The sequence below is a fragment of the Amia ocellicauda genome, chromosome 18 (assembly GCF_036373705.1).
Source record: "Amia ocellicauda isolate fAmiCal2 chromosome 18, fAmiCal2.hap1, whole genome shotgun sequence".
NCBI lineage: Eukaryota > Metazoa > Chordata > Actinopteri > Amiiformes > Amiidae > Amia > Amia ocellicauda.
The window spans coordinates 25983326-25994971 of NC_089867.1; the positions used below are offsets into that span (position 1 = coordinate 25983326).

An 11646-nucleotide genomic window follows, 5' to 3' on the forward strand; every position below is an offset into this window, starting at 1 on the left:
CTCTATCAGTGGCTACTGTTGTGCTATTGACACAAGAGCTCAGCCAACTGTGTCCACTTTCTGTCCCATGAACATGTGGGGACTGGACTCATCACCACCGTGGATTTTTACCAGGGTGGAGCTTACCTAGTTTCAGACATTTGTTTTCCTCAAAATGTAGTTGTTGTGACCCCGCGTGGTGCTGCTCTTTAAAGTCAGGCTGATTGACATTCTTTCCGACCCTCCGCGGTGGAGTGAATTGATGACGGCGGGTGTGAGGAGAAAAAGCGACCAATATCTTCTCTCCTGGGGCTTCACACGACCTGTTCAACTGACCTCGGATTAGCAGGCGTTTATGAACTGAACGCGGTTATTGGAAGCGCACCAGACACACGCACACACGCACGCTCAGCGGTCTCTTATACAGCAAAGCCCTTACTGTCTGTGGAAACTTCACATACGTGTTTTCTGTGTTTGAAATGGACCCTTTCAGTTTTGTTTGTAGGTTTTTCCTCCATTTATCTTGAGTTGCCATCAGAATGTTTTAAGTGGAAGAATGAAGAAGTCGTCTTCAAATCTGACCCCTCTTTTGTTGTGGTTTTGATGAGTCTTTCCTTCAGTCTCATGCAGGACCCTCTCCTGGGTTCCCCGATCTTGGGTATTTCCACTGATCTAGGTCGGGTGGGCGAGGCGATCTGAGCTCACGTTGGTGTCTTAAGGAAACACTGGCAGTATTTCTGTGGCATCTTGTTTACAACTCTTTCTGTTTCCACTCAAGTTCTCACCGTGTAATGTTTGGGAAGGGGGCGGGGGGGTATTTGATAGCATGTGAGATAAGAGAGGAAATGCCTCATTGTGGACGACTGATAAGCCTTGCAAAATATGCCCTTAATGGTCTGTAATCAGTCGCTTGCAAAACTGCCCGTTAACGTCCCCTGGTCAGGGCAGCGTCGAGGTCCCCTCACTGCAGTGACTCCTCTTCCTCGAGGGCTGGCTCTTATTTTACAAGACTACTGTGTGTGGTTTTGCAGTAGATTACCTGGTAATAAAGCTTTGACGGACGGGGAGGTTCTGTGAGGACGTGTCTGATCCGATGGGGAGGAAGTGCGCAGGGGCAGGAGGCTGCTGTTTGCTCAAGCACCTGTAATGTATTTACGTGTTTACACGTGTTGTCCTATCTGCATCGACAGCTCCTTCCAGATGCTGGTTCACAGATCAGCAGAAGGATACGATACTCTCAGAGCAGAAACGATAGAGAGTGGGCGGTTTTAGGAAATGTCAAAACGACTGAAATGAGCCAACAGGAAGGGAAGGGCTGTATGAGTTCGCCCCACTCTGGATGATTTGTAGCTTCACACTGCACTCTTGTGGTGGAGAGATGCTAATGAAGCTTCAGCTGTGGTCTATGAATCCTGCGTTGATGTTTGAATGCTTTGAAATTATACCTGCAAGTATTTCACAGAGACTACCATAAAGTGAAATGTAACATTTTAGTCCATATGTATGTTTGTATGTATGAATGTGCGTTTCAACCTCTTCCACGGTGTGCCGGCGGGAGTAATGCAGTAGAGCTGGCATCGTTGGCCACGGTCTCCAGCTAGGCCTCGGTTCACCCTGTGAGTGGCTAACGAGCGACTGGCACGCTGTCGGCAGTGTTCCCAGCACAGCACAGAGAGAGAGGAGGGAGCTGGTGGCTGTTAGTGATGCAGCTCTACTATCAAAGCTCTGATATTCGTTCTTACCTGGTGTGTCAGCAATTGCCTGCACATCATTGCCTTTCTTAAGTGTCAGTGTAACTGTCTGCCAGTCTGTGTGTTGAGGTCAGGGGCGAGTTGTTGTAGTAGAATCGGTGCAGTGAATATGCTTTCAAATGTCAGTCCCTGTGAACTCTTCTCTTCCTATGAACTCGCTCCCACTCTGAATTGTGACGTTCGTGTGGGCAGAGGCTGTACAGATCTGGCTGACGTTTTCTGTGATGGTTTTATTGTTTCCTCTCTTTCTACCGACAGGGAACTGGGGATATAGATGTTGCTGACGGAGGTTCAGAAAACAAAGCAGAAACAAAAATGCTTACAAGCTGTTTGACACATGAGCATCTTTCTCCGGTTCTGCAGTAGAATGTCAGACCCCCCCAGTAGCGCTGTCACAGTCGGAGTGAAACCGGGCCGATCGCTGACGGGGTCTGTCAGCCAGACGCACAAGAACCTGCACATCCAGCCCGCTTACAGTCGCTCTCAGTGAAAGTGATACAATAGCTGGAACAGCAGGAAGCTCTGGTTTATACAGCGCTGATTCCACAGGAGACTTTAGTTGTTTTGCTTCTGAACTGTAATCTTTCAAGTATAACATCTCACTACACAGCAGAAGCAGAGACATTGGCTTCAGCTGTTTTTGTTAGTTTGTTTGGTGTTTTTTTTTTTAAGCATACATTTTGTCCCCATTTTCCTTGCTGGGGAGATACCGAACAGGCGCACTGAGACATGTCTCCGCCTGCTTTGTGAATTCAAGTAATGGAAGGTTAACGGGCAGTCCTGACCTCCTCAGGACCTGATCCTCTGTGACGCCGATTTCACCCCAGCTGTGTGGGCCAATGTTGTACAGCTACATCCTAGAGATGGCAGAGTCTGTGGCACAGAGCACTCTGGGAGACTGCGGCCATGTCTGTGAGAGGTCAACACAGCGATGACTCCGACATCTCTGCTGCACGATGGTGGCGCTGAAGCTGCCGTGAGATCGCTGACAGGATTTTTGTTATGATTACAGCACCTTAATTGTCACTTGGCCTTGGCCTGCACTTCCTGTGTATGATTGTGGCCAGCATAGTATGCGGAGTTTTAAACAGGCAAGCTTTTATTCCAGCTGTTGTGCAAGTCAGATGTAGCAGGCTGTGCTGCATTTCACTGGATGAACTTGAGGAGCTCTTTCCCATTGACTCTTGAATCCTTCGGGAACATCGTCAGTGGAAAGAAAGAATGAGTCGGTTGTTCACATCATGAAGCAGTGTGTGTTCGGCCCAGGGTTTTCCCAGCCTTGTCTGCTGCTGTGGATCCAATAGTTCCCAGTGTTCAAATCTTTCATTATTAAAAAGGAGCCTCGTTCCACACGTCTGCAGAAGATGATGCAATTTTTTGTAACAACATGACTAACTGCGCTGTTTTTATTTGAATCAATTTCATAAAAACTGGACCGAAAGTCTTCGTGGAGGCCAGGGAGGGGGATCGGACTCCTCCTCGTCATAAGAAACAGCGGGCATCTGCTTGGTGGGGTCCTGCACCTGTGCCAGATTATTAAAATGCTGAGTTAATTTCCTTGTTATAAAGTCAGGGGCATAAATGCTAATGCTGGCCAGATGTCAAACTTTTTATTTATAATCTTCCTGGAGTCGGGCCAGCAGAAATGCAGCTTTCCCTGTAGTTCTCTTAAGAAAGGGTCCTTAGGCAGCTGTTTTTCACATTCTCCTTCATGAATAAATCTATTCATGTCATGAACATGGTTGAAGAACCAGTCTGGGGCAGTACTGGGGTGTACTCGGTCAAGACAAGATTGCGTGTTTTTTTCTCAGTGGTCAATCTGATCCAAGGCACACAGCATCTACTGTAATCCTCTCACCAGTGCTCTGGTTCAGTAGGGTGTGTTTAGCGCCAACGTGGTTATGGGACTGGCCCGTGAAGCACAGGAGTTCAGGAGACTTCATCAGAGAGCTGGTGCCATACTGATTTCCTTCCCCCTTGACTCCGTGTTACTTCAATTAACAGCTGATTTGATATGAGCTGCTAGCAATCAAACGAGCAGGACAGCACGAATCGCCTCCTGTGGTTTGTTCCCCTTCATATGTCCTAGATCTGAACAGCAGGCTGTCAGAAACTCTTTTGGCTGGTTTCACAGACCTAGATCAGCACTAGTCTAGGACTGCTTAACTTAAAATAACACTGGTTGGGCCCTGACAAGTGCTGATTTGAGTCTGTGAAACCAGCCCTCTATCCTGAATGACAAACTCCAGCAGGAAGTGAGAAATCAAAGCCGAGAGAATGACATCACAACAGCACAGAACACAGAGTGGACCGAATTACAGGGACAGAGAATCGCTCCTGTGCACATTAGTCATTTACAATCTACTGTCTAATGGCACTGAACGCAAATTTAATAACGTCTCACTATCAGCCTGCCTGTTGATTTCAACTATGTAACGTAATCTATCCATTAAAGGGGGGGAGGTAATTGCTCAGTGTGCTTCTGACCGCCTGTTGCCTTCAATAATACGGTCATAAGAGGTACGGCGCTCGGCTCGTGTCTTCCCAGCCAATGGGAGCATGCATTGATCACTGGTGGCCGAACTCCTGAGCTCCCAGTGTAGTGAAATTGTGTGTAATGGGAGTGTCTGTGTTTGTCCTCCTCAGGTATGACGCTGGGAAGGACGGCTTCATTGACTTGATGGAGCTGAAGCTCATGATGGAGAAGCTGGGCGCTCCTCAGACTCACCTGGGCCTCAAAAACATGATCAAGGAGGTGGATGAAGATTTCGATGGCAAGCTGAGCTTCCGGGAGGTAAGAGGGCCCGAGAGGACTAACAGAGACCTGGGTTGGTTTTCCTGTGGCCTTGTGCCAAATTCACACACCTAAGACCACCTCGCAGCCAGCTTCACAGCCTCACTGACAATGGCACCGAGAGGACGTTTGCCTCCCCTGTCAAACTATTACAGAAGGATCTTGCTTCTGTCTCTAGGTAATACATTGTCACCACCAGGAAACATCTGAGCATGGCAGAAGTTCTCCCCAATTCCAGATGTTTCTCAGTGCAATGAAATGTGATGTGCTGATTGGACCTGAGCAGCTGACAACTGCAAAATATGTCATCTGTCACCAAGTTGCCCCACAGCCTCTAGGACACCTAAGATAAAACCATCTATAAATGGTACACTCTCTGCTTAATTCAGTATGTGAATATTAAAATGATCTTTCTCCTTCTCCTCCCTTACTTCCACCCTCTTCCAATCTCTCCTCCCCTCCCCATCTCTCTCTCTCTCTCTTTCTCTCCAGTTCCTGCTGATTTTCCGGAAGGCAGCCGCAGGGGAGCTGGCGGAAGACAGCGGTCTTCACGTCCTGGCGCGTCTGTCTGAGATCGACGTGTCCACCGAGGGGGTGAAAGGAGCCAAGACCTTCTTTGAGGCCAAAGTACGAGCAAATCCTACAAACACTCTACAACCACACTGTCCCTCCCAGACACAGGCCTCCTGGGCTCAGTTAGCTACGCTAGCATCACTTTCCATCGATATAGCCCAAGCTCTTCTAACCGCCATCACTGTTTAGAGTTCAGCTCAGTGGATCAGATCTCCTCTGCATGTAGGCCTAGACCAAATCAAACTGTTGACCTCAGGATGGCTACGAATCTCAACTGGCTTGTCCCCTATTATGTTATTACTTTAAAACTTCCAATACTCGCCGGGTCTCAAATAGCAGCCGGTCTCCAATAGTCGCCAGGTTAATTTGCATAATCATGTAAACAAAAACCGGTCTCTAATAAACGCTGTTACGTCGATAGTGTCACTATTTAGTGCCTTAGGACAACGCGATGCACACCTGCAACCAACCAAGCAGTGACAATATCCACGCTAAACCATACCCTCTCGTGCTTTACTGCTGTTACAAAACAGACCTGACCATCTGTTATAAAAATAGAAACAGGAAATCGATAGTTTCTAAAGATGCATTTGAAAAAACCTTCCACAACATCATTAACATCAACATCAACTTCTATTTTTAGTAAATATATATACTGTATATTAAAAAAAAAAAAAAATCATCATCACATCTGGCCTATTAGCCTACTTCTATGATGCAATGTTTCAGGCTCTTCTTACTCTGCATGAGTCCACACTGTCTTTATTTATGAAGGTTTAATACCATCGCTGGTCTCCAGTTGACGCCGGGGCTTCTTGCAGTTATTTGGAATAAACTCTGGCGGCATTTAATTGAAGTTTTACGGTATTTATAGCAAGTGGCCTCAGACTATGAGTACAGATTCATAATGAAGCGCAGAGGTCTAGGCCCAGTGTGGCTTCAGTTCATGGATCCAAGCACCTCCTGAAGTCTTAATCCGTCTTGAAGGATCCCAGTCCGTCAGAAACAGTTGGGTGCGTTCAGACAGCCAAATCACTGTGTTCCAGGTGGCATTGTCCCCTGTGTTTATTTACATTTGTGTGCCCGAATGCATTTTTAAAACCCAGTAGCCAATCACTGTGTTCAGGGCTGACAGATGTGGATCTTGATCTATTTCCAATGCGGCCAATCAGAACAGAAGCTGACTGATGCTTTCACTTCTCTCTATCCCTCTGTCTTTCTGTCACTGCCTCCTCATCCCTCTTTCCCCACTCCCTCTGTTCTGTGGTAAATGCACCCAACTCTTTCCCTCGCTCTTTCTCTCCCCTCTCCATCCATCTCGCAGGTTCAAGCCATCAACGAGTCGAATCGCTTCGAGGCCGAGATCCGGCAGGAGCAGGAGGAGAAGAAGAAACAGGCAGAGGAGAAGAAGCAGCGGCAAGCCGCCTTCAAGGAGCTGAAGTCCGCCTTCAAGTGACCCCCCCGCCCCTTAGCGGCGCCGCTCGCTCGCTCTCCCTGCTGCAGTCCGCCTTCAAGTCACCCCCCTCCCCCTCACAGCCGCTCGTTCTCCCTGTCCGTCTGTCTGTCTGTCTGTGTGTGTGTTCGCTCCTTTATCCCTTTTAAAAGAAAAAATATATATATATTTAAAGACTGGTCAGGGTTCCAGGGTGTGGGCCATTCGGAGAAGCTGCAGGACTGGGTGGGGGTCACGGTGGGCTGTCCTCTCCCCTGGGTCTGAGTGGGAGCTCTGATGCTCCACTCCCTCTCTCTGTGACTTCACTTCCTGTCTCATGGAATGGAGAATCTCCCAAAGGCTGAGGGGGAAGCCTTTATAAAACACATACCCTCTGATCGCTCCGGGGGGGAAGTTCTTGCTTGTCGAGTCCTGCCTATCCATGCTCAAAACTTGGGATAAGAGCTGGTTTGGGATCCTAAAGGGAAAGCATAGTTGATTAGCTCAGTTTATCCCCCAAAGATTCACAGTACAAAGGAACCTCCGGTTGAAATCCTTTTTATTTTATTTTTAATGGATTGTCCACCCCTGGTTCAATTCGGGAAAACAAAGTCACAGAGTGGGTTTCCCCCCTTGCAGTCCTGCTCTGAATGCCAACCCCCCTCGGAACACTGCACACTGTATGTGATGTCATTTCCTGCGCACACAGGAATCCCCTTTTCTGAAGGGCAACCTCACGCAATGAAAAACGAAAAACAAAAAACACCAAGCAAACAGAATCCATTTCGGCGGCTGTGAGCTGCCCCTCCCCGGCTGGCCAGAGCTGCTCGCCTGCTGCTGTAGAAGACAAACGCATATAATGCACAAACGTACAGACGCTAGGTCGACAACTAATGCAAAAGCTTTTAGTGAAATGTAAAATGCCTAAAAATAAACTCTTTATATTTTTAAATGTGTGGGAGGGTGGGGGGTGTGAGATGTATTGCATGCGTGGTGGTGATGGTGATGGTGATATTTCCATTTCCCAGCTGTGAGGGAAGCACCTGTGTGTCTTGCATGGTCACTGTGAGGTCCTGACAATCCTGCTCCCGATGTTCACCGCACCGGGAGTCCAATCTCCCACAGCCCCCCTGTCCGAGCATCCGCAACACTGCAGTGCAGCCACCCTTCTCCGGCCATTAGCGCCACACCCCTCCCCGCCCCTGTTAGTCCTCCTGGGCGTGGGTCCCACGATGCCCCCAAAACACCTGCATGCATCTCTGTGAGCCCTGGTCCGACAATCCATACCTCAAAGCCCAGTGTAGCGGCATCACTGGGGCAGGGTGTATCTTCATAGAGCGTGTGGGGGTTTGTTATTGTATTTTTCTGCAGTATTTATGACGTCTGCGTCTTCCTCCTCCAGACTCGCAGTCGTAAATCTTGATCCCATTGCAATCCTGTGCTGCTTCTCAGATCCACACTTCATCGAACAGGAAGTGAGATCAGCGCAAGGGAATGTATAGAGTCGTCTTTTAATCAAAACAAAAGCTCAAGCCGGACGTCGACCCGGGCAGTTGTGTGCGCGGGGATCTGGGACCATCTCCTGCACCAGAGAGACGGTTACTCAATTACTAGGTTTCATCTGTTGCGTTTGTAAGACTAAGTGGGCTGTATCATGTGATCAAGCCATAAACCCCACCCCCCCAAGATACTACCGATATGTGCGCTAGATTGACTGCAAGGGCTGTGGCTGACAGACAGGGTTGCTGTTCTCCAAATCCAAGGAAAGATACCGCCCCCCCCCAGCTGCGCTCCTGGGGCGTCTAATTCAGTGCTTCCCAGTCCGTTATTGTGCCGTGACTGTGAGCTGTGAGATATTTCATGCGTAGGGTGGGGGGGTTGGGGGTCTGCCTCGCTCAGTGTCCTGTGTGAGCCCAGCGCGTGACTTGCCGTGATTCCAGCTCTGCAGCACCAGCCGAGGGGACGGCAAGGTTACGAGGACCTGTTCTGTCCCACTGTCTCCCACAGTGGGCTGGGCTCTGTCCCTCATAACCACAGGTGTCCCTTCCTCCTGTGCCTTTGCTGTAGGCCTTGCTGATGGTCCTTTAACACACGCCTCGTGGGTCTGAAGGTCGCAGGGTCCGCAGGTGTGCTGGATCCCACAGCCCTAAGATGTCCGCTGCACAGTTCCCACAGAGCTTCTCAACCTGTGACCTGACCGAACAGGGGCTTAAAACTAGTCTCATACCATTGATGGCATATCTTGTTACGTGAAGCTGTAGACACTTCATTGTTCAGCCTGTTCAAATTGAATGGACCCAAAGAGATTGAGTAAATTGATCAGTTAGAATTACACTTTTTTTAAATATTCACTCTCAAGACAGTTTACTGGGTTTGCTCTCTTTTTTTGGTCTCCGACACAATTGGATCCAGAATGTTTTTAAATTGGAGTTGATCCATTTTAAAAGTCTTACCCGGGTACGAGGTTCGGGAGTGTAGTTTTAAACGGGGTCGATTGTTAAACAGCCATCAGGAAGGTGTTGTGGTGCTTCCTGCAGATCAACATTGTCAAGCTGGTAACAACGGCACGGACAACATTGAAACAACAATAATCATAAGAACAACACTGGCTTCACGCTGTGGCTCCGTAGACCTGATTGGTGGTGTAAAAAAAAAAAAAAAAAAGAATATTTTTTCACTGAGAAAAAAAAAAAAAGTTTTAGTTTTGTATGGTGATGGTTTCTGTGTTTGGCTAAACATTCCGGTTCTTTTATTCCAGAGGGTGTTTTTTATCGTTTCTTGTCGCCGGCGTCCCCCCACAAGCTAGCCTCCTTCGTAAAAGCTTTCGTCCAGAAAAAAAAAACCTGCTTCCTGGAAATGGACTTATCCCCATTGGCTCAGAAAAGCAGTTCCAGTACTGGGGCGATAGCTGCTGACCTGGGCAGTTGGCTTGTGGAAGCTGTCTGGATCTCAGATCGAACCTTACCCTTCCAGTCCAGTCACAATGCCTGGGAAACTGAGCAGGGGTCCCGGGTTTAGTCCTCAGATGTGCCCTACTGTGAAGGGTACAGCACATCCCGCTCAGCTATATGGATCTGAGCACATTTTACTCCACTGTGATTCCCCAGTATGAGCAGGTGCTGCAGGAAGTTGTGAGATTAGAACGGGGAGTCCAGGGAACTTGGCCAGAGGGCTCAATCTGAGACACAGCCACCGTAGAGAACCAAAAACAAAGAAAAACACCCTCGCCTCGAGGCCTCTTTCATCGGTCTTTGCCGACACCTGTGTCTGCTGTGGGTTTGTCACGTGTCTCCATTGCTCCGCTGGAAAATTGTGCCAAATAGTGAAGCAGTTATTTTAGACCTGGAATATTTTAGTCTCCTGAGGAGGAGACTGAGAACTGCAAAGGTCACTTCTTTCCTCAAGAAACGGGCAAGGTCACTGCCACTCTGAGGTTTTAGGTCCGGTCTGTCCAGAAGGTCTAGAATATGTTCGCACAGAGAAGCAGATTTCCAGTGAGGCATGGTCGTGGCTTCCTATCAGAGTAAGTTAAACCTGTACTTGCATTTTGAGGAGTCCTCTTAGACTTCTGTCCTGCAATTTCTTCTCAGCCCATATGGGAGTTACAGTATAGACCATTTTATTTTCCAGGACAGCGGGAACCCACCTCTCATCAGATCTACACAATGGGGGTGACGTACAGAGCTCTTTGCACATGCTCAGTCAAGGCAGACTATTATTCTGCAAGTCTGGACCCAAGTTCTAACCTAAGCTTGCCAACATAGGCTTGTTTCAAAGATGAGAATCAAACATAAGTCCTGTCCTTCTGGAATAGTATGTCCAGATAGTCCTGCTACATCATCTGTTAGACCCGTCATACACTTTGTTGGGACTCTCATAGTTAACAGATTCGATTGAAGAAAAGATTTCTGTCCCACACAAATACAAAGCTGTTTGGCCGATTTTCCTTCCACGTCGTCTCTCATTTCAAGGGCATTAATCATCTCCGTTTGTTGGGGTTTTCTCTCGTTCTCCATTGATCCCTGTGACTTCGCGCTGGCTGTGTCAAAGTCTGTATTTTATATGGTGATTCATGGATCATCTTGTTGTGGGCTTGTTTGTTTTCTGTTTTGTTTGTTTGTTTTTTTAATTTAAAATACGTAAATAAAAAAAATACAAATAAATGGCTACTTATCTTAATACAAATTTATTTTTGATTTTTCTTACTAAAATGTATAATTATTCTTGTGGCAATAAATACAAATCGACTATAATTTTGCCCTGTGGTCTTTATTTTAGCTTACATTCAAACAGATGCCCTTTGTGTAGGATGTCTGTGCCCTGACTGGTTTTACCTAGAGGTTGTTTTGGGGGGTAACACATGGTCTAGATTGATGAGTTGTCCAATTCATTGCAAAGATCCCGAAACATTTAAGATTGTAGCTGATTGACGGGATGCTTTAGTGATCCAGCTGATCTGATTGCAATGAGTGTCTTTATTATTGTGTGCGTTTCCCGTCTCCACATGACTGTCAAGGAAGATGAGTATTTAGGTAAGACGATCGGCACGGGGTGATTTTGGGGTTGTGTTTCGGTTATCACGGGTGTGTACAATGGCCTTTGAGGCACTGAGCGCTGCTGCTGCTCTTCAAGCGATGACACGAGGGAGCCAGCAGGACTAAGTGGACTGCAGGGTCGGCCGGGGCTCTGACCTCTGACCTTCTCAGGCTGAAGCACCAGCGCAGGGAGGGAGGTAGGAAACGCCGAGGAAGGGGGTTATAAATACAGCTAATACGTTTGCATACTATAGTACTGCAAAGGACTAGAAGAAAATATATCATCGGTGCTGTAATTCTAAACAAACATAATATACACCTAACAAAATGTTTTCATATAAAGACCTTTCTGGAGAAAAGTTACACTGTATATTATCCACAATACAGCGTTGGAGCATTTTTCTGAACACCTAGCCAATTGTGCTGAATGCCAGTGTAATAGAGACTGAATCTAGTGCCAGTAAACACTATTTATAGGTTGAATAACAAAACCTGACCTGATGTTACGTGATCCTGACCCTATTAAAAACATTTTACATTTTTGCCGATTCCGTAATGATCTTGACAAAGTGAGACATTGAA

The 11646-nt window shown here is 47.4% G+C and overlaps 1 protein-coding gene across 2 annotated transcripts in view; it reads left to right on the top strand.

Annotated features, from left to right (window-relative positions):
• Nucleotides 1–9204, top strand: part of LOC136714197 (EF-hand domain-containing protein D2) — an 84278-nt gene extending 75074 nt beyond the window's left edge. The window contains exons 2-4 of one of the 2 annotated variants that reach the window (XM_066691549.1): nucleotides 4377–4524; nucleotides 5017–5151; nucleotides 6422–9204. In XM_066691549.1, the coding sequence (XP_066547646.1) occupies nucleotides 4377–4524; nucleotides 5017–5151; nucleotides 6422–6553 (415 nt within the window). In that variant the 3' untranslated portion in view covers nucleotides 6554–9204. Of the gene's footprint in view, nucleotides 1–4376; nucleotides 4525–5016; nucleotides 5152–6421 lie in introns of those variants that run through there. The other variant, XM_066691548.1, reaches the window with a different exon arrangement.
• Nucleotides 9205–11646: the final 2442 nt, after the last annotated feature.